Source organism: Saccostrea cucullata, unplaced genomic scaffold (genome assembly GCF_032062105.1).
Source record: "Saccostrea cucullata isolate Sc308-1 unplaced genomic scaffold, CSIRO_AGI_Scuc_v1 ctg99, whole genome shotgun sequence".
Lineage (NCBI taxonomy): Eukaryota > Metazoa > Mollusca > Bivalvia > Ostreida > Ostreidae > Saccostrea > Saccostrea cuccullata.
Window position 1 is genome coordinate 781,370 of NW_026939269.1, and position 24,118 is coordinate 805,487.

Sequence of the window (24,118 nt, forward strand, 5' to 3'; positions counted from 1 at the left end):
AATCGTTTTCACTGTCGTTTTTAAAATGAAGAAAGTATAAATATGTGTCCCCCCTATCATTCAAATAAAATAACCTATCATCTCTAAGAAAACGGTTATTTAGTTCTCCTGTAAAATAAGATTTAATTTAATTTTGCTTAGGTTACTAGTAAATTTATATCAAATTAAATATTGGTATTTGGATAAGGAGATAAAGATCTCATATTTCACACGAAATGTACAAAATTATGACAACTCTTTAAGAAATTCTGTTAGGTTAGTCTTTTATCTCAGGACCTTGAAGTTTGTCCCTTTTTAAACCACGAACTTAAACGAAAGATCCAGGCGGAAAATTTTTGATAAGCAATAAAAACATGGCTTTCCCCCTTCTTTACCATATTTCGAGGGCTTTTCTTTCGATCCTTTCATGGTCAAGTGTAATGGGTTGTGTGACATAATGTTTCCTAAGTTATCCCTCTTTACTCGTTTTACCTTAGAAAAATAAGTAGTAAAACATTTTTATGTAACAAAAAATTATTTAATGGGTACTAATGATAATTGATCTATTGTTGCATAGGGTAATGATTAATAACAAAATATGAGAAATGAAAATTCTGATATTATTTGATTTGACTTTGTGTGTCACCTTAGTAGGAGGCAGATTTTCTAACTTAGAGATTCATTTTTAACAGACATAAACACAATGTTGGATTGTACATCTTTCAAAATTTTGCTTTGAACTAAATGACATTACGTCGTATATGTTGCTATAACGTTTTGGACCGACACATTAAAACCGTTTTCAGAAACCTTTCATCGAAAGAAATGGCTTTAAACGTTGATACAGCTGCTCTTGTTCAAGTGAATGGAACAGATCTTTTAAATCACTCAGACTGCTTTGTCTACCTTGACAGCATCATAAGGCCTGAGAACTGAACATGGTGAAACAACGACAGTCATTATAATTACATGTACCTTGCGGTTAATGTGGTTCTCTATGAAGACTACAGGAGATGTAGGAAGGAGGACGTGTACAATTATGAATAGGAAAAGATGGAGAAGAATAAGTGCTTCGGAGAGATCTTCAATCAGTCACAAGAACGGTACTCCACTGGACTCCAGAGGAAAAGAGAAAGACCTAGAACAACATGTTGAAGCACAGTGGAGAATGAGATAAGAACAATGCAGCACTCTTGAGGATCGCCGACAAGACTGGTCCAAGACCAGCGGATGTGGAAAGACTGTTAGCGCCATAGACACAAAAGGATTAATGGCCGATGGTGATGTTGACATTTTCCCCTGGGAGATGAAAGCAGGAGACCTGTTGAGAAAGCATACTCTAGATCCTAACTTCGATGTGGTGAGATCTATACTCCCAATGGCTGTAAAGTAAGTTTGACCCCCCTCCACCAGGTTTTCCCCATTCAATTATTGTTGCTTTTACTATTGTTACAATCACTGTACAGAATGTATTAGGCTTCCAAGCTTTTACAACGGTGCATTAATTGCCCCCACTTTCAATGGAAAGGCAGATTGACATTTGGATCTAATGAAAACCTCAAACATGTAAAATTTATATCCTCAGCTAATCTTTCTGGGGATATTATGCTTTCTTAGGAAGTGTCGCTCTATAGCAACAGCATCGATTGTTACTATTTCAAGAAAAGTCTAAGATCTGAATTGAAATAATTTTTATAATTATCTTACAATTCTAATTCATATCCAATGTCGAGTTCAAAAGATACAGCTTTAATCATAATATAAAATAAATATGAAGCATACCGGTATATACAATGAAGTAAACTTAGTCATTCCTCACTACTCCTTTCAAAGTTTTCCAGAATAGTTTCATTTCTTGCTCGTTGTTTGGTTTTGCAATGTAGCTATTCTTTTTGTAATACTGTAATACTTCTAAGGTGAGTTCTGCTTTGGGTATTTCTTCAAGGACAGTCATTATAATTACTTTACGGTTCATGTGATTTTCCTCTGTTACCGCCATGCGAAGTTCGTAATTACACCAATGGCTTTTGAGATAAGAACGTGACATGAACACGATTGTCTTTTTGCTGGAGTGAACAGCTGAGACAATATTTTTGGAAATTGATTTTCCCGGAGTAAAGTCTCTGTAATGTAAGCAAACTTTAAATCGACTATCAGAATCTTCCTCCAATTGCTCCACAACTTTATCAACGAATGCTCTATCCTCATCTGCAAACGACAGAAAGACGTCATACTTGTAGCCATCTTCACATCCCCCTATTGGAGTGTATCCTTTCCTACGCAGACGAAACAGGTACCAACGATAAATGATAGCCCAACGCTTCTTGTACGCAATAACAACCAGTACCGAGAGTATGAAGAGAATACTGAGAAACTGAACGGGATAAATCCATTCTCTTTTATAGTGAACTTTGCTGCATTCTTCATTCAAGTATTGATGTGCTTGGGTTAAGTTACCATCGTACATTGTGCACTGGTCGGATGTCGCTAAACTCACGTTTACACTGGATGTGAACAACCAGTTGATAAAGTCCAAATTGTCACAGGAACATAAAATTTTATTATGATGAAAATCAAGTGTCACTAAATGGTTTTGACTAATCTCATCCAAACTATCTCTGACAGTCTTTGGTAAAAAAGCTAGCTTGTTGAAAGAACAGTCGATAAGTTTTAATTTTCGAAGATGACTGATGTCAAGAGTCCAATTTTCTAGTGCATTATTACTAACGTTAAGTTCCTCTAGTTCAGTATTATATTCAAGTAAATTTTTGTCAACATGACTTATTCTGTTGTAACTCATCAACAGAGTCTTTAAAGAAACCAGTCCTCGGAATACATTTGCGCTTTCTGTGCGTTTGAAGAAGGGACCCAGAAAATTAAAGCTTATATCCAGATAGGTCAAGTTCTTTAAGCTGTCAAAAAATCCTTCTTTAATTTCACCACATTGGTTGTGTGATAGAATAAGAGTTCGAATGTTATTGGATTGATTTGCATTAAATGGACCGAGCCACGTGTAGTACCCTGCTCGCGATATGTCAATGTATTCCAGCATACTCTGTTTCCTGGTGTTCAATCGCGGAATGCAGAAGGATCCAGAACCCATACCCGTTGCTAACAGTTTCTGAAGACTAGATGGCAGTGAACGGAGAACATTACTTTCTATCATATCTTTGTTACATTCTATATAACTCGTATGGTTTTCAATATATGGTCGGAAATGCACTCGCCTTCGTGATCTAGAGCGATATTTTCGTGTTGTACATTGAAAACTTATGTCAAGTTTTCTAAGTCTTGTTAAATTTGTCATTTCCAAAAAAATTGGGCTTGTTTCAAGGCGGTTGCCGCGGAGAGAAACATCTTGGAGTGTTCTTGGCATATAATATATCGCTCCGGATTCCGCTGTTCGTATTTCATTGTACTCCAAGTGAAACGTCTCCAGAAACGTGTCCTGTAGCAGAAGAGAGATATTCCTTGGAAAAGGGTATGTAACTCCTACCTGATTGATATTATTTGAGTAAATGTGCTTTATTTTGGTCTTGTTAAGTCCGTAACACGCATTGTAGAGATTGTGTAATCCCAAATCGTCATTGTTAGAGATTGAAAGATTTTCGAGAGAAGGGAACGCAGAGAAACATCCTTCTTCAATGCTTTCCATTTTGTTCTTGGATAGGTCTATTACGCGTAGTTTTTCGTAACCCTTTTCGTGACAAAGGATATTTCCTTTGCAGCTTATGTAGGTAAGAATAGTGACGTTTTGGGGGATTGATGTGGGTGGTTCAGTCAGAAAGGAACACGTGACCATCACATCCGTTGAATTGTATTCTAGAGAACAGTTGTCAGATCCAAGTAAATTTTGGCATATAGTCCTACAGATGAAAAGAGAAAGAATAAGGTCAATAAATTTGAACATGGTTACCGTATATGTACACCGTTCATAACTCACTATCAAAGTACTTGTTTGCTTATTGTTTTTGTATCAAAATATTGGAAATTTTGAGAATAGAATTCCTTCCCCGTACTGATAGGTGAGGGATTAATTACCTAAACAGATTAAGTGCCACAATGTATTTTTCCGTTTTTCTTTGAAAGGAGGACATAGACAATCAAGTTCAAAACGGAATTTTAGTGATAAAGGTCAAGAGTTTTGTACATGTACTTGATAAAAACGCAACGTATAGATATTTTGTTCCTTTAAAGTTAATATTTTATAAACTGATTTTAGAGCACGAAAAAATGCACGGTTTTAAAAAGATAATTTACAGATATGTTATCTGTTAAAACTTAAAAACATTCCTCAACACTACTGTTATTTTGCACTTGCAACCCGGTGTTATGTAGGAAAGCATTTCATGTATTATCCATTGGTTTACAAAAGAGAGCGAGAGAGAGAGCCCAAGAAAACGGAAAAGAAATATTGCGTTCAGTTAAAATCATGAAAACTGCAACTGAAACAAACTGGGTTTCATATCACCGAAACACTATCATTAGTTGGATATGCCAACTCTATGCCAACAGTTCTCGTCGGTAAGACTAATGTAGAATGTTTGTATGATTGATTAATGCTATCATAGGCCTTGGAAATTCATACATGTATATATTTTGTTTATGTTTATTGAAAAAGGAGTCTTTGAAAGAGAATATACGAGCAAAAAATGGCATCAAGTGTTTAGTCAGTATGAAAGATACATTCATTTTGTGTGTTTTCTTTCTTTTTTTCCATAAATAATCCGACAGGCTATAACTTAGCTTGTCTAAGTAATAACTAGACCAATATTAACCAAACGTTGCACGTCATCATTGTTAAAAGAAATTCGAATTCAATCCAAAGAAAGGTTTGTATGGGAAACCCAAATATGTGTCGGATCAAAAAGTAAAATAGGGGGTGCATAATGGCAATATGCAATAAAGATTCTTTGAAAGTCTCATCAAATTTCATTCAATGGTATGTAAGGAGTTGCGGATAAGAGATGGGTACCCCAAACGTAAAAGACGAACGGACGGACATCCCGATTTCTATATACCCTCCCGCTTTTCGAGCGGGGGTCTAATAATGGACTTTTCAAATACTGAAAATAATAAAGTATACTGTTACATGCCTTGTCTGGTTTTATAAATTCATACGCAAAAATCTTTATGCATCATGCATATAGCATCATGTAGAATAAATTCAAGATATAGCAAATCAAAGCCTTGGGAATAAGTTGAGTTGATACTAGGACTCATAGTTTGGACTTTCGCAAGAATAAAGCTACAATTCAAACTGTAAATTGAAATTGCTGAAGATTATTCATGTTTGTTTATTGCCCCGATGAAAGGACTCCTTTCTCAGAAGTAAGAGGAAAGAAAAGTAACCAACTCTTGTTCTAAAAGTAGATTTGATATTACATCCAGGAAATACTATCGGCAGTTCATCACAATATAAGTACATGTAATTGAAACTCGCTTCCTCCAACGACTTGCACCTGTCTCATAAATCCATGAGATTAAGCGCTTTCCACACAAATATTTCTTCTTTTATAGACTTGAAAGACGCTTTTAGATAATTTTTTTCTGGGATAGCACCCCCCGTCCACTGGTCACACCCACCATGAGCCCTATATAATGATAAGATGAAAAGAATAATCCATAATCAGATTGTGTTTGGACACAAAACCCGTACCCCTTACAATTGGTATGAAATACGTCAGCCAAAATACGACTCAAGGAAAGGTTATATTAGCTTACAATGTCTCACATCGACATAGAAGAACGATTTTCCAAGTCCTGACTTAAGACGAGATTATTGAAATCTATGTAACATCAACTTATCTGTCAGTAGTCTGTGTCAGTTAAAAGAATTATCGGACACGTGACATGATCAAGATTGTGTTTCGAATAAGTTGGGAGTAACACTGGACTGAAGTTATTTCGTTTGTCATACAATTCATTTGTTTGTTGACACTTAGAGTCTATAGTCAGTAAAACACCCAAATTAGACTCTAACTGTCGTTTTTAATGTCGAGTTCACTGGGATTTATCTAGTCGACAAATACATTGAATTAACTGTGTATTATGAATTGATAAAAGTTTGTGATAGAACCAATATCCTGTATTTCAAGGGTTTATGAACATACTATGAAAAATAATGATTGAAGTTCCGTTATGGGGAAATAAAAAAAAGAAGTGGCAATTGTATTTGAAGTTTACATTGTATAAATTAAAGTCCTCAATGTCAGTTAGATAATTAGAATTTATAAATAACTTGTATTATTATAACAATATCTTTAATTTCAGTCATAGAATTACGGTTTTACTTTAATGAATACCTTCTACGCCTTAGGGCTCTTATTGAGACTTATTTAGTCACCATAGCGCCCAAGTTTTCAACTGGCGTCTAATTCGATTAATATTTTATTTAAGGAATGATAGCTACCCATTTTATACGGTATAAACTGGGTTGGGGCAGTTTACGCTTTATAAATCGCGAAGCGGTTTATAAAATAGCGTAAACTGTTCCAACCCAGTTTATACCGTATAAAATGGGTAGCTATTAAATTCATTGCTTATAATTTAATTTTCATTCATTTGATGTAAGAAAAAAAGATGATTGTTCTAACAAAATGACTTGCGTCAAAAACATATCAATCCGCCTGACGTTACATTAAAATTTTGTACAAATTGAAGTCATTTTGTTAGAACAATCATCTTTTTTGTCACCCGCTTGATAAGTGGGGGATATTAATTTGGGTTTGTCCGTCCGTCCGTCTTTCTGTCTGTCTGTAACGCTTTCGTTTCCACACGATATCTCGAGAACCCTTTGAGCTTTTGCAATGAAATTTAGCATAGCAACTCCCTATGGACTAAAGAAGACCCCTATTGATTTTGAGGTCAAAGGTCAAGGTCATAAATAAGCAAATTCTGTCTGTTAACACACTTTCGTTTCCACACGATATCTCTAGAACCATTTGAGCTTTTGCAATGAAATTTTACATAACAACTCCCTGTGGCCTAATGAAGACCCCTATTGATTTTGAGGTCAAAAGGTCAAAGTTCAAGGTCGTAAATTTATACATTCTGTCTGTGTGTAACACTATCATTTCCGGGCGATATTTCAGGAAGATTTTGAGCTTATGCAATGTAATTTTATACCAAAACTCCCTAGGACCTCTCTCGCCCCTCTCAAAGTGCCCCGCCCCGTTTGTTTTATTAGTATTTATAGTATTACATGTCGCTATTTTTAGCGCAGGGGCATGAGGAGAGTTATTGCGTATAAAACACGTTCTCGGCGGACTTTATGTTCTTATTACATCTACTAGAACTGTTTAATAAAGGCTAAATAAATCAAACACCATGGATTGTGTAAACATGAATATATACATGTATGTGACTTCAGATCTGCATATACTTCACACTGAAAGAGCGATTCCGTGGTCTAGTGGTTATGTCTCTCGCTTCACATTTGAGAAGTCCCGGGATCGAATCCCGGTCGATCCTTTCTTTTTTTCTTTTTTTAAATACTTTTCTTTTTTTTTTTTACTAAATGATAGTATTCAGCATGTGAAAAGAAATGAAAAATTTATGAGGTTATAAAATCATCATAACAGTGTGATAAATATTCCATATAAAAAGAATCTTCTATACACATAATAAAGAATGAGCAATCAAATCTTTATATGCATATTGACATACATGTATTTTATTTGCCTCAGTATACATGTATACATTTAATAATTCTACAAATTCAGTCAGGGGGATCCGACTTTTTCCCTAAGCGTGGGACACGAATTCTCTGAATTAGCTTGTTCTTACTTCAAATGAATGAAAATTAAATTCGCGGTTTATAAAGCGTAAACTGCCCCAACCCAGTTTATACCGTATAAAATGGGTAGCTATTAAATTCATTCCTTAATTAAATTATTTTGAGCATTTTTACCTAAAGTATTTATGTCCATATAATCGAAGATTAGGGGATACATAGTTTTTTCCCATCTCGGTCAGTCTGTCTGTCTGTTTGTCCGCAAAAAAGACTAAGCTTGTCCATAACTTGAGATTATTTAAAGCTTTAATATTTCATATGTGCATTCCCTGTGAAAAGACCTTTCTTTGGGTATATATTTGACCTCTTGACCTTGAATTTGGAGTTTCACCCGCTTTTACGAAAATTTGTCAAATCTTATCTCTTGCCATACTTTTGTACAGTTGATGCTAAGACTTTCCTACTTCACTAGTACATGTATATTCATCAAGACAAGTCCTTTTTGAACAACATTTTGGATCACATGGCCTTTGACTTTGCATTCGAGAAACCAGCTGCAATCCAGGAGCATCAGTGTTTCACAGACACATCTTACATGTCTGGGGTTTGGGACCAAAAAAACATGGCAATAAATATTCGTCCTCATTTATAATGATGAAAATACTTTTGATTTTTTTTTTCACATGACCTCCTCAAGTTGTCACTTGTTGTTGATTTAATCTACACAACTTTGGTTTTACCTGTAGTTATTGATATCCACCAAGATATTGCATGCATGTAATTAGACCTTTAAGTTGTCATATTCGTAGTTTTTTCTACATCACTTATAATTGCTGTCTATAGATAATAAAATGAATGATAACCATGATTTTTTTGGCAAGCAGTTTTACAGCACAAAGGAGGTATGGGACCTAATTGCGTGGACCCTGAGGTCCACGCAGTAAATATATAAGCGAGGTTAAACCGCGAGAATGCTGGAGAGTTCGCACCTGAGGTAACTAGCTGGTTCCCTGTCCCTATTTTGCTTCGTATACTCTGCGTCATTTAGCAAGGATGAGACAGGGGACCAGGCTACTTAAGTAACTTGCCCGTAGAATAATTCACCCTATTCAAATTAGAATATGCCATTCATTGGGAAATTGCACTTTTAAATCAGCATATCGCATTAACATTTTCATTGGCGGATCCGAATTTCCCTGTAGCATTTTAAAAGGTAGGAAGAACTTGCAATATATAGATACGTTTAACTTAACTTGAATGAAAAACGTCATTCAACGACTAGTTCTAGTTTTTTAAAAGATAGAACAAGTTTTCATCGTCATTAGTTTTGTGCATCAAGGCTCGCAATTTTTTTTTTCTTTCAGCAATCCAATACCGTTTTATAGCGGTCCATATATATCAACGGCTTTTAATGCGTGTGTGTGAGGAGGAGGGGGGGGGGTCCGAAAAAATCTCCGTGCTACAGAGCTGTGATACACGTGAACCATCGGATCTCTATTTCTCCCCTGATAGATTTCTTCCCCATAAATCCAGAACAGGTGTCAAGTCCCAGTCATTATGGGTTACATGTATCAAAATAGCCCAATTTTTGAAACTGACAAAACTAAAGGTCGCTAATCGGAGATAAGTAGGCAGATCATTGTGGATAATGTGAACAAACCTACATGAATATTCACTATACCTAGAAAATTTCGTAATTGAATTTCAGTTAATAAAACATGCATATGGTCCACGTATTGCAGTCCTTTTTTAAAGGACAGCAACTTGTTTGGAATATAAATATGTGTAAAATTTTTTGAATACATGTACATGTATTCATATGCATCTTTGTAATGTCAGATATTGGAGGAAATGATATCAAAAAGCCTTGACATTTTGAAAATGATAAACTTACTGATATTTTATTATTATTCTTTGGGGGGGGGGGGGGGGGGGGGGGCTAAAGGGAAAAATACAAGACAGGTGTCATTTAAAATAGATTTTATTGTTTTGCATTCTAAAACATGGTTTAATGGAAAGAAATGTAAAACAATTTCTATGAAAAAATACAACATAAAAATACAAAGTCAAAAAGTTTCAGACAGAACTTATTTCCTGTATTTTAAAGGAGTTTATGATCATACCATGAGAAGCAATGAATAAGGTCCCAATAATGAGGAAATAACATGTCCACTAAAAATAAGCTTAAAATTGATAACAAAATCTCCCACATTTCAGTTACCTAATTAAAATTTATGAATTACTTATGTTTGATAAAGATTACATTTTGAGCTATTTTAATAATAAACAGTGAAAGTTCAGTTCAAGCATCAACAATTCAGGCAAACTAATAGCCAACCATTGATATTATTCTATAAAAATACTTTTTTAAAAAAAATATGAAAAAGCCCTATAATACCATGTAGCGGTAGGAGTGTTGGATATTACCTATACAAACATTGTGATGTCATATAATATATATACATGTAATATTAGAACATTTTAGCCATGAATTTCTAAATATCTTTTCAATACTGGGCTCTACCTTACTCATAAATTAACCGTTTGAAAAATCCTGACGAAATCTTTATTCATGTGTTGACAGAAGAAATATAAATTGCTTTTAATAAGATGAAAATAACAGATCTCACAAAACTGGTTAAAAGATATAATGCTTATGAATAGGAACAAAATGCTGAAAACGTCAATGTATTATCAGGGAACAGGAGCTATCTATTAAGGAAAACAAAGAGAAAAATTTAATTTGTATTTGATTTTGTCCAGCAAAATCTGTAGGACTTGATTTGTTTAAACTTCCTTTCCAAGACTGTTCAAATAACACCATAACTTTTCCACTCTTTGTATTTTAACACATAAGATGAAAAAAAAGTGAACAATTAAATGGAAAAAAAATTGATGGTTCCAAAATAAAATATAAAGTTGACATTATAAATCATTTCTTTCCTTTTATAACAAAGATTAATATCCCAATAATACAAACAATTTAACTAATACTCAAAAAGATATTTTTTAATTAAATATGTATTCAAAGTTTAGCACTAAAACTTGCTTGAGGCACTGTATGACTACATTGACTTAAAAATCTGTTTTAAAATGTAAAATAAAATATATGTTGTCTATGAATTAGAATGGTTGAATGATATTTTACTTAGAAAAAAAAAATAACCAAGAACATGCAAAATGTCAAATACTTAATAAAATCCGAAAGATAATATGACAGTATGAATGATTTAATTTACATTCTATACTATTTTTTCTACAACTTCTAACTACATATTTTCCTATATACAAACTATGGACATAATTTCTTCTATACATAATTGCATTTATATACAATTTCATTTGTTCACAATTTTACAACCTCAGTAAAACACGTTAAAAACTATAAATACAAGATAAAAATTTGGCATACTTGTCATCTATGAGATACTTAATAGTGGCCAGCCACCAGGAAGGCACATTGGTTACCATCACAACCAAAGTAAACAAATTATCCCTAAAACACAGGATTGTGGGTAGAGTCTACCTGTGCATGGTTTTCATGATTGATTTCAATGGCAGGGGTTTTGATCCACTTCATATTTGGTAAATATTCAGTTTTCAGTATAAATTCACACATTAGATGTGGGTACATTGTCCAGAAACTTGTCACGCGCAAGCATATCCTACAAGAAAAACAACAGTTGTACTAAAACAAGCAAATCAAAAAGCAATAGTCAACATATACCCGGTACATGTATATCTTCAAACTAGTTATCTTTGAGAAGACCACATATCTACCAAGAGAATTGGATAGATTATTTTTGATATTCAAAGCAAATTCACTTGTGAACCAAGTTCTTTTGAAATCAGAGCAAAGTGATACAAAGACTATTTAAAATTAATTTTTCTAAGAACCAAGACAACATTCATCAAAATTGACAAGTTATAACAAACTGATATACATGTATTAATAGTATCATAGTTGTATTTATCTTGGTGTAATCTAGATGTGTACAAATTGCTATTAATATCTGAATGAAACTATATGTCAATGTATGAGGAGTCTTGCTAGTAGAACTGAATTATTATAATGAGGAAAATATTTCCAGACTTACTGTTAAAGTATTGATCTCTTTAGAGTAAGCACCTATTTCTTTAGCAGCCTTTTCATCTCTCTAAAATAAAGTAAAACATAGACCATGCGTTTTTATTTTATTTATGTGTCCAACAAGCTTGGCAACTTCGCCATGACAATAAGTACTAAATTTAAATGAATGCTATAACAATCATTTCAAAATCAGAATATATTGTAAGTCACCAAATTTTCAAAAACCATAGTTACATTAAATTTATAAGCAAGATAAAATTTTGATGAATTCTGGTTATTGTTCAACATAATATTTAATACATCAACTCTATATGGGAATTTTTTCCCCCCATTTTCCTATACTTTATTTTTTGTCTCCTTCAACAGCTGGTCTGATGCTCTCCAATAAGCAAACAGTCAAAGTCAAGTTTAAAGCTGTATTTACAGTACATTGCATCTTATTAAATTAGTTACCAAAAAAATATTATAAAATGTTGTATTTCTACTCTTCTTTGTACAAAGTGATGCTTTAAAAACGTACAATAACACTTCTTTATTTGTCCTACCTCCTTTGTTTGAGGACCCCCATTCTGTCTCCTTGTAAAGTCTGGACAGATAAAATCCTCCAAATCAGCGTCAGATTTATTCCTCTTGTGACCAAAAATCCCAAACTTCTTACTCTGAAATTAATAATGTTCTCTCATTCAAATCTTAATTCTAAAATTTTAAAACTAGACCACCTGTTAAGACATATTTACAGAATAGGACACTAAATGTGTCAGATGTCCTTTTACACTAATTAAATCATAACACATGTACCTAAAACCAAGACAAAACAATAAAAAGAGGTTTAGTAAAATTGCAGTGACATGGTTTAACAATAGATAAATAATCACTGTTTACTTTTTAAAATATTTTCTGGAACATATCTTTCTATGGATTTTTTAATGCAATAGGAGTGATCTGCCCTTTGATCGAAATAATTTGAAATCTACAGTGTATCGCTACATTGATAATTAACTCAAGCCTTCTTAACATTCATTACACCTAGATGAATTATAAACCAACCCAAGCTCTCCCTTTATTTCACCTGTCAATTTCATGACATGGCATCAGAAGTAACCAGTGAGGGATAAAATGCAATAAGAGCAAGATTTGAACCTGGGGCCCCTGAATCACTAATTAGAGCTCTACCACTTGAGCCATCCAGACACCAGCAAACAAATCTAACCACTGTGGATAAGTATGTGAAAATATTCAAATTAATTTTTTCACTCAAAACACACTGTACATTCTGGCTGTTTACCTTGACTTTAGCACTAGGTAGGAGAGGCACGTAACCAGGAGTGGACTCGGCCTCCCGCTTTTTGTGCTGAGTTTCGTTGCCAATGAGAGCCACAACATGAGTGCTGAGATGTCTCCTTAACAGAGTTTTGTTGTGAGGGATTGATAAAATCTGGGCAAATAATTCTGCATTGAATCTTGGTTCCAGGACCTGAAAGGAAAAATTTAATCAATACTTAGATCAGTAGCTTTCATTCTCTGTTCTAAATCAATTTCTATAAGACATTAATATTAGTATATATTTCAATTATTACTGCAATTCGGTATTCTTGTACACATTTATCTTAATGAAATATATGTACTTATAAAATAAAAATACATCACTTATGTTCTTAGTAATAAACTAATAATGCTGATTACTGCTTCCATCTGAGTATTGTACCATATTGATATACAGACGCAGTACACTTTTTATTAGCCTGATAATATAAGATACTAGCGGATGACTTACGATTAAAGCGCCGTGAACTCCACTGCCTCTGAGGTTAGGAGCGTACTCTGACAGATCTATGGTACGGAGCCACTCCATCACTCTATGGTTTGTCCACAATGAGACATCAGCTGGGATATTTTGTAACTGACCCTAGAAAAAAAATTCTTTTTTACTGTACTTAGTTACAAAATGAAGTTTCTTTTCCATTATTTTTTTTGGTAAAAACAGTTTTACATGTAATTTGCAGAAAAAATTGAATCCAAGCCTAAATTCTCTTTAAGTTTGTTTTTAATTCTTCTAACAATAGTTTAATATTTTACATTTTCACTATCCTTGACTACTAAACCAAAATCTCACCTCACTTTATTAACAATGTTTACCATAATACATTTACCTGGAATTACCCACAATAATTACTTACTTCATCAGGGGAGGGTCTCCTTCGAAGGCACTGAGGGTTAAATCCATGGGCATGTAACACTTGGATGGCTCGTTTGATACTGACATGGTGAAGTTCATTGGTCACTTTCAGCGACAGTAAATCCTCCTGTAACAGAATTGTTTGATGTTAATATCTAAATAACTAGAACTTGCTGGTTTCCATTTTTTTTTTAAATAATTTTGTGCTCATATATGAGATTAATGATTAGACAGTCTGCAGCATTTTAAATAATACTGTATAGGGGATTAATTTCACGGGTTGTAATTTTCACGTTTTTCTCTCATCTGACACGATCAAAAAATCTTGAATTCTAGGACGGAATTGGTACATAATAGTTACCTCCCTTGTCTATATCCGTTTATCCATAATGATGCCAGACAACTAGACAGTGAAATTCGCCGAATGTACAATTCACCGACAATAATTAACTAAAAGCAGCATTTTAAATGATAATCATAATTAAAACTGGTTCAAAAGTCCTTGAATGTCTTTCCTATATGCACTACATTTATACAACGCAAAGAAAAAGCACTGAACGGTAATAAATGTGTTAATGTTGGAAAAGGTCGACGAAATATCCTTCCACATCTTCAGTAAGTTCTACAGTTATTTGAATGATTTTTAATACCAAAATGTCGATAAAAACTCATATGCATGCATGATAATGCAGTAACAAATAGACGTGGTAACAATAGTTACGCACGGATAATCAAAACCCATGACCCACGTGTTTTGATTGATGAAACATGTAGCGTTGGCTATTAAAACAGCTTGTTTAACAAATCGCGTACATGTATGTAGCCCTATCGTTGTCTGTTCTCAAATTTCCAAATAATACCTGGAGATTATTGAAAATTTATTCACTGTTTCTTGAATTCACGGATTTATTAACACCGTGAATATAGCGAATATTAACACCGCGAGTTATTTTCCCCCATACAGTAATCACTTCTGGTTAGAATGTACACTACATTTATGTCTGACAAATAATTACTACGCAACTTTCTTCTCTATCAATTTTTCTTATAAACAGTTTTGTACTTTCCCTTTCGAAAACACCATTTTAACATCAAAAATGATTGCCCAACCTTATATATTTTTGAATATTTACATTTCCATTTATTTGTCTTTAACATTCTTCACGGATGAGCATGAATATCTCCACTGTTACATCATAATACCGTACTTGATGTCAAAACTGTAGTGCAAACTGTTTTGCTTTAAAAATGACAGTTGAATGGTGTATTTTGTGGTAACTCATCAGAAAATAATGTAAATATAAGAAATGAATTTATTTTTTGAAGATTCATGAGGTACATGAACTACAACGCTTCATGGCGGCATATTGATTTCTTAGTTTCTGCCATATTTTAATTAAACATTATTGATTTGATTTTTTGTACTCTTCTTAATCTTTAAAATTAATTACTACATATTATACTCTCTCAATTTTGATTACATTAAAGTTTTTATCTTTCCTTTTAGAAATACACTGTTTGAAAATGATTACTCATTATTACATAAATATTTTGGATCTATCTAAAACTTACCACAGTAAGATAGTGTAACATTTGACCATCCACTCTGCCATCATAGAAATTGTCTTTGTACTGGGGCAATCCGATGTCATCCAGCCAACCTGAAAAGGGATTGTACGTAACAACTTGTATATTAATCCATGACTTTCTGCAGTGGTATTTTAACTTGAGGAACAGCTAGCAATAAATGCAAATGCATCCCGTCTAAAATTAGTAACCTCGCCAACAACTAACATTATTTAAGGGGGGACCTATGTCGTTCGACGTCAAAGCAGCGTTATGTGACGTCACAATAGCGACGTTTGTTTTTTTCCCGCTGACTTCTGCAACTGTGATTATAGACATAACATTGGTATTAATCAAAAACGTACACATTTTACAAAAAGAAATTTTTTTCATCATTTAAAACAGTTTTATTTGATTTATGGAAATATCAGAATTCTCTTCTTTGTTGATAATTCATAGCAATTTCAGTTGTGAAGAAATACCTCTATGATATGCTGATATAAAAATGCAAAAAATATAAGATAAAATTCAGCAAAGACAGGGGCTTAAAAGGGAAAATGTTTAATTTTATAATTACCATTAATTGTATTTTCTGGATAAAACTAAGAAAAATAAAGAAATGTACTTGTACCTATATTTACTTATTGATTTATAGTGTATGAAGATTTTATTGTATAAAGTCATTCCTATTAGGTGTTGGTTGTTGACGGGGAGGGGGGGGCAAAATGATTAGAATGAAGAAGAAAAGATTTTAACTGTTTAAATTATTTCTTATCAAAACAAAATACTCGTTTCTTGCAAATAGTTTTAAATTCAGATGTTAGTCAGTGCTAACTTACCTTTTTTTAGTGCAGAAAGGTCAATATTTATGACAAAAGAGTAAGAAAATAAAAGAAAACGTTATATTTCTCGTTTATTTTATCATAAAGGTATACTTTTTTCCTTGTTAAAATAAAGAGAGGGGTCATTTCTTTCAAAAAATATGATTTACCACATTTTCACACAAAGACTTTTTAAGATATTACCTGTTATGCATGTTGGAATTGTAAAAAATACGACAAGAAAAACGGGGTGATACTTACATTGTGCTCCTGTATAATTTTTCATGCGAGATGAATTACAATGAGTTTGCTTTCATTTTAAAGATACAAGTCATATAAATTAAATACATGTTGATTTCGAATGTGATTTGACATTTTTGGTTTTTTTTAGCGCATATTTGGAGTAGAACAATAACGTATGAAAATAATCTATTTTTAGCATTTCACACTGTTTTTGCACGTGCTCCTGTGTAAAAAAAAAGCATATAAAGGTATTGTTTTTAATACCTAAAAATTAAGATCAAGTGGTCAAGAAAGAAATGTCAAAGTTTTGAAAATTTCACACAAAGACTTTTCGGACATAGGTCCCCCCTTAAATATTTCTTGAGATAGGGATACATGCATTATAGGGCTATGAAACTAAAACATGGAAAAAATAGTTCTTGCTTTACAGCTTCAGAGGAGAAAGACATTTAGAACCAAAGAAATTCACTTATTACAAAATAGCCCCTACCTATTGACTGTGTACACTTAAGTATAAATAACCCTTACCAGTGATAACTGAGGTCCTCATATTTACTTTTACCTATACCTAGTTAATGCAACCCAGTATTGATCCAGTTCCTGCAGCTTGACTGTACCTTACATTTCAAATTCTGTAACCCAGTGAAGACTGAGTTTAACCTACTAATGTATCACCCAAGAGTAACAGAGTCCCTGTTCTATTATTTTTCTTTTGAGTTATAGCTCGGTAGTGATCAAGGTTTTACCTATGTACCTAGAGGTTCTTGTATCATGTTTACTTACGTGTAACCCTGTGGTAATATAAGTCATATTTTTGTTACCATGTTTACTTACGTGTAACCCAGTGGTGATCCAGGTCTTGTTTCTTGACTTTGCCCGTGCTGCTGATCTGTTGTAATGCTAACTGGAGTTTCTTTCTGTGAAGGGGATGTTTCACACCAAGCTCCTATAAAAAGAAGTACATGAATAAACTAAAAGACTTTATAAAAGATTAATTCTTAGCAATTGTTTGTAAAATATGCCATAGGAAAATTTAGTTATACTGTGAAAAAATAACTTTAACTTGCCAAGAGAAAAAAAAATGGTGGAATTTGTACTGTAATCATTATTTAGAATTTACCTTTTCTATTTCATGTTGAGTTGCTCTTAAGAGTTGATCCCCGTTTTTGACCCATCTGCGACAATCCATGAGGTACATGTTGAGACCTAAGTCATTCAGCCACAGACACACCCTCTCACAGTCCCAGCGGGAGAATGGCATCTCACTGTAAAACAAAGACAAAAGGGTGATATCTCTATTCCTCAAAGTGTACAAATGAATAAGGCAAACAAGATTTTTTTTTTTAAAATCATAATGCATGCACTGAGTGCATTATATAAAATCTAACTATATACACGTCAGACAAAAGTTGTTGTACTGGGAAAAGTAAACAGACAAAGGTAGGATGCCCAATGTACATACAGATGTGATTTACGGTTAGTACAGATTTTATGAGAATGTTGCATACTCCAGTCATTTTTTTCAACTTGACACAAATCAAAATAATGTTAATTCATTATACATGTAGTTGCATGACCCATGAGCAAACTCTAGATGATTTCATTTATAATTGATTCCAGGGCATACTAGACTTTTTGTTAGGGCAGTACAATGAATATTACAGGTACATGTTGGAAGTTTGTATTCGGATAGCATTCCTAGGATAACACATCATACATTATTTATGAATATACAAGGTTAAAGAGTACAGTCCTGGCATATACACTAGTTATTAGTTGGTTAGTTGTATCATAATACATTTCAGTAGCAAAATCTCCCAGTTTTACCTTACCTATTGTTATATAAACTACAATTAAAAGAAGACATTTTTGTAAGGGATTATATTTCTTTGTTAAATCATTGGTTATCTCAACAACAAAAAACTGCAATTTGTGGTGTCAACTGAAGACTTTCATTGTACAGAAAAACTGAATGATAATACTTTTTTATGAAATAAACCTGCACGCTTATATTTTGATATTAACTTTGCATACATGCACACTCTTCAACCAGTGAAATATAAATGTTTTTTTTTTTTTTAATTGGAAAAAGCTCTTTAAATCGACACTAATAAATCTAAGAGATCAATCTGACATGCAAAGGTAAAAGATAGCATCAACATACTCATTACTGCGCACATCTCGAGACCATCCGAGTCGAGCTGTCGCTGTAGCTCTCACACCTCCCCTTCTGAATTGGTCTCTCTCACGTTCATGAAAATCTTGTGATCCACTCCTCTTTAATCTGTAAATATTAATTTTATTTATGTACCAGGGTTTTTTACATCATATTTTTAATTTTCCTTACACACTTTACTTTTTTGTTCATAAAATTTATTTTTAAAAAAACAAATCACAGTGAATCTTACTTCCCAAACAGGCCCCTGATGCCCTTTTTCTTTTTGACATCCGGGGGTCGAGATGTCCCCACATGTTGTAATCCATCCTCATCATCTGTCACCACTTCTGTGTTAGCTGTTATCAAAATATCAAGCAAACAAGTCAGTAACTTCTAAAGCTACTTTAACATGATTTTGGGGAAAAGACATAAGCATTTGCCTTCCAGATGTTGTCTTTTTTTTTTCATTTAAAAATGACCTATCAATATTGTATTTCGTGTACACAAGGCATTTATATGTAAAAAAAAAAAGAAGTTATTTAAAAGATTTACTTCCCATTTTCTTTCAAATATTTAATTTTTGAAATCTTTATTTTTAGAAAACAGATTTTTAAAGTTTGTGCTTAAATTACTATTAATTTGCTTTAAATTTAACGGAGTGACTAAGTGTACATTTACTACGTGATATATATGTCATGCAAATCTATGTATTATGCATTCAATATATAACAGAATGTTCCACACTGAATATACCATATAAACATAATAAAAAAAAAAATATATAACAAGATAAATGTACATATAAATACTGCAGAATATTTAAGTTTCCAATTTACAAATAACTGGATTAATAGAGGAAGCATCTCTCCATTGTGTAATTTTGTCAGAATTACATTGAAATAAACTTGGTCAAAATAGACAATTTCTTGATAAACTGATGATCTGGTTATATCGCCCTTTTTCATGAAGACTTTAATAAACCAAAGCATATGCATATACATTGTTGTTAACTGTTAGACACCTGGGCAATGTTAAGTTGTATACAGTGATCACACCAAATTGACTCATACATGCTACAACTCAAATTTTATTCATCGCTATATTCTGATTTTCTGGGAAACTTTAAAGTGAATACATATTTTGTATTCAGGGTACCTTTCATGCATCATCTGCAAGAATACTTTATATTCTTAATAGCTTTCAAAAAATTCAAGAGATTAATTCCATTAAATTTTACATTTATTAAAGGTTTAAATTTTTAAAATTTCAATTGTTAATATATTTCATGCAATCATGAGGACAAGACAGAAACTAAAAGTCACAAGCCTTTTCTGTTTGGTTCAAGTTCTTATCATCAGGCAGTTATGTATGTTTAAGGAATTGTATTTGTGGTTCTGATCTGGAACAGATCTTGATACACTGGGTATAACTGTTGTTAGTGAGAACAGAGCATGCCAAGTGATACACAAGTTCAGGCATAATACTCATGTTCCCGTCACCTAAGTTGGGAGCTGATGTGCTCCGTTTTCCCGTTTTGACACGAAGCAGGGCTGTTCCGAGGGCAAGGAAACCCCGAGACCTTCGTACCTCACTACCCTCACCCGGAAACGTACCAAAGTTAAGCGTTCCTCCATTGTGATATCCCTCAGGTTCATTGTTGTTTATTGAGGATTTTTTCTACAATAAAAATAACGTTGGATATAACTCACCATAATAATCATTAATCACCAATTTTACATACAAGATAGCCAAGACTGTCCAATAGTGCTTAAATCTGATCTTTATTGTGATAAATGGTTGACTTACTTTCTGATTGGTGGGCGTAACATCCTCGGCACTGTTGGAGCGCTGCAGGGCTCGGCGAGATGACCCAGATAGGACGGTGGAACTTCCTGTTCCGATGCCATTCTCTGGCAAAGAGTGCACTGATAAGTAAAATATTACTCTATGTATAAACACATTCAGGGTAAAATGATAATATTACTCAAACTTAAGTATGAACATGTATTTTAGTAAGATACTAACATTATGCTTAAGTATGTACACATTCTATATGTATATCAATTTCAGACCTTAAATGCTTTTATAACTAAACCTATCTGTTGTATATTCTATTACAGTCATACCTGGCGTACTAGTGGCACTTGGATTTGGATAAGGTCTCTCTTTCCCTTCTTCACACTGTGAGGAGTAAAAAATTACATGTCTTAGTAAAAAAAGATTTGTTGTACAAAAAGTTTAATCTTGATCCAATTTGATAAACATAAATTTTGTGTAACCCCCTTTGAGTGAGTCATCACTCAGATATTCTCAAGTCCTTATCATGTGGGAAACATTTTTCTTATATAAAAACTTTGATAAAATTTTTATACCCTCAGTTTTATTGAAAAGTAACAGATGGGAATTAGAAATTCTCCTCTGCATTTTTTGGGGATTATATTTCCAAAATGGAAATGCATTAGTGTATAAGATTTGGAGTCTTCCATAATAACACCTGTTCTTACCTGTTGATCTCTGGGGACATTGTCATTTATTGACGGAGTTGTGGAACTTGTGGAGCTGGTATCGTCCTCGGCATTTAAAATCATCTCTTCCAGAGCTGTCAATAAAACAGCGACAGGTTTAACTTCTTTGATGCTATTCTGAGAAATATTACTTTCAAAATGTCTAATAATATTAAATATGAAATAAATCTACCACACAATTTAAATGTCACTGATTAACTCCCACTACAACCTAGGACATAATGTTCAATAATTCAATCTGACAAAACCCAAATTTTCAATTTCATAAACAAATCCTGGTGGGTATCCATTTTCTTTCCAAAAAATCATCAGATTATTTTGTTTTAATTTCCTGATTCTGAGAAAGAGAAGAAATCATACCCACTTCTATTTTCTTAACAATTACTAGGGATGGGTATCGCCAAAAATTTCGTATCGCCATATATCACGGTTTTTTCCCACAACATCACGACAATATCATGATATTTTTAAAAGCAGTTTTTACAATTATTTTATATGAAAAGTCATTATTTTTCTTAAAAAATATGCTAGAAAAACGAAATTTTACTTTCTTGAAATTTTTATGTATATAAAATCAATTATGTTTAGACAGTAAGATGCCATTCTTTTCACAACATTTTTTATACTTTCTGTAATTGTAATTTGAAATATTGAACTAAAAAATGAATAATTTCTGGACTTTATAACATGTACCTTAAGACCGGTATTTAGATCTCTGTATCACGATACGTATCACGCAACAAAAAATCGTGATATACCGGTATACCGATAAAATCGCACATCCCTAACAATTACACTGTCTACATTTGCTTATAGAGACATGCAAAAAAAAAAGGGCTTGAATTTTTGAAATATTCTACAGAAAACAACAATCAAGCTAAAAATCAACTATTTCAAGCAAGATGCATCTTCAAGTTTTAAAATTAGAATCAAATTCAAACCCAAAAATCAACCCTACTTAAACTGTCTTTTTAACAGCAGTGTGCAAGCTTGACAGACTAACAAACACACAAAGAGGTAAGTGGATATTAAAACCTTAACAATATGTGTGTGAAGACATAAAGATCTACAATGTGACAAGTTCTAGCATATGTACAAAAAAATGCCTTTTAATGTAGAAACCACCTGGCATTAGACCCGAGGTATGTTAATGATTTGACAGAACTCCAACAGTAACGCCAAACCAGGAGGGTCTTCATTTCACAAACATGTCTGTTCTATCATTTGTTTTGTTACTTATCATCTCTCATTCAAAGGTAAATATACATGATGTATAAGCCTCGGAGAAGAATCTACAGCTTAACTCACTAGAAATACAATCAGAATCACGGAATGTGCTGTCAATAGACAGATGCCTTAATCACTTAGGTGTTATGTCTAGGAGTTACCTACCCTTGTGACCTATAATACTAGAGTGTTACTTCCCCTTATAACCTTACATAACTTTGTAAGTAACCACTTACCCTTACGACCTTGAGCCTGAACCACCATTTCTTCAATTTTCTTGTATCTTCGTAAAAGTCTACGTAGTTCATCAATTCTTTTGTCCTGTGTGAATAAGATATAAAAGAATCTTTCTTAAATCAAAAGCATTAATAAGGAAGACTTTAAATATCTACATACCCGGTAGTTACAACCAAATAAAAAAAATGGAATTCTTAATAATTTCTGCTGGTTATTTTAATCCATATTAATCTAATAATTATTCCAAACTTTCTTGAAATATATAAATTAATAATCCTTTTGTTATCAAAATAATTACCAAATTTAATCAAGATTAAAACCAGTCTAACAACCAATTCCACATCATTGGACAGAGAAAGTACTGAAAGCCTTCATTTCGGTTCACCAGATATATTCAGAAACATTTCTTTTTTTATTTTAACTCATTTAGATAATCAAGTTCAATCACCTTTTCCTGATTAGAGAACATCAAAGCTTCCACCGCCTTTTTCAATTTTTCAACTTCATGATCTGAAACAAAGCAAGAATAAAGGTGCTACACAAATCAATCAAAAAGTCGGGAAAATTCACTCTCCTGAAAGCTCACCCTCATCATTTACTGAAAATAAAGTCATGGAGGAATAAAAATAAAATAAATACACACAAAAGAATGGCATTCATTGTTCAGAATGAGATATCATGAATATGTGATGTTTCTGTCAAGTCCATCTAAGGATATATATTTTTAAATGTATCTCTTAATGTGAATAATTAGAAATAGCTGTGAAATGAACAAAATTTAATGGAAATCTATACAAACACAGAACTTATAGGAAATTCTGCTACTAATCATAAACCATAAATATTTATACTACACCAAATTGTGGATTGGGTCTACTGTGCATAATTTTATCCTCTAACAGACATTTAGATCAACAATATATTTTATTCTCAATCATTGGAGTTAACTAAATGACTGAAGGGAAAAAGACAAAATATAAACAATGCATGCAAATGAACACAGAATTAATAAACAGTGCACAGCCTTTTCATAAATTATCTGTCATTATCTGTATCAATTCGTTAAAGATTTTGCCTCCAATTTGAAAATGTTTTATACTAAAAAAAAAAAATATATAAAAGAGAAGAAAAAACAGATTGTTATGAATAACTTGGCAAATATTTTTAAGATTCTGAATCATGATGTGCCAGTTCTGTAGACTTTTCATGCATATATTGAAGAGAAAGTTGGCCCTGCTATTGTTTTAAAATCAGTTTCCATGGTGATTGCTTTATCAGAGATAAAACAAACTGAATCTACTAAGTAACCTAAAAAAACACCAAATTACTTATTTAATTTGCTTGTATGTTTTTATCTCTTT

At 32.9% G+C, this 24,118-nt stretch overlaps 2 protein-coding genes across 8 annotated transcripts in view; both read right to left on the bottom strand.

Annotated features, from left to right (window-relative positions):
- Positions 1–1,712: 1,712 nt before the first annotated feature.
- Positions 1,713–4,147, bottom strand: LOC134252665 (toll-like receptor 4). The gene has a single exon (XM_062735149.1). It carries the CDS (start codon positions 3,887–3,889, stop codon positions 1,784–1,786), a length of 2,106 nt encoding a protein of 701 aa, XP_062591133.1. The 5' UTR covers positions 3,890–4,147; the 3' UTR covers positions 1,713–1,783.
- A 5,530-nt stretch (positions 4,148–9,677) lies between these two features.
- The window catches only part of LOC134252679 (liprin-beta-1-like), a 48,517-nt gene continuing 34,076 nt past the window's right edge, over positions 9,678–24,118 (bottom strand). For 6 of the 7 annotated variants that reach the window (XM_062735173.1, XM_062735175.1, XM_062735174.1 and 3 more), the window contains 17 exons: positions 23,206–23,267; positions 22,757–22,841; positions 21,273–21,367; positions 20,895–20,949; positions 20,575–20,693; positions 20,268–20,445; positions 19,019–19,124; positions 18,775–18,894; positions 17,731–17,875; positions 17,445–17,556; positions 15,553–15,641; positions 13,982–14,107; positions 13,579–13,710; positions 13,090–13,278; positions 12,350–12,463; positions 11,812–11,871; positions 9,678–11,379 (listed from right to left, as the gene is read on the bottom strand). In XM_062735173.1, the coding sequence (XP_062591157.1) occupies positions 11,326–11,379; positions 11,812–11,871; positions 12,350–12,463; positions 13,090–13,278; positions 13,579–13,710; positions 13,982–14,107; positions 15,553–15,641; positions 17,445–17,556; positions 17,731–17,875; positions 18,775–18,894; positions 19,019–19,124; positions 20,268–20,445; positions 20,575–20,693; positions 20,895–20,949; positions 21,273–21,367; positions 22,757–22,841; positions 23,206–23,267 (1,841 nt within the window). In that variant the 3' untranslated portion in view covers positions 9,678–11,325. The remainder of the gene's footprint in view (positions 11,380–11,811; positions 11,872–12,349; positions 12,464–13,089; positions 13,279–13,578; positions 13,711–13,981; positions 14,108–15,552; positions 15,642–17,444; positions 17,557–17,730; positions 17,876–18,774; positions 18,895–19,018; positions 19,125–20,267; positions 20,446–20,574; positions 20,694–20,894; positions 20,950–21,272; positions 21,368–22,756; positions 22,842–23,205; positions 23,268–24,118) is intronic. The other variant, XM_062735172.1, reaches the window with a different exon arrangement.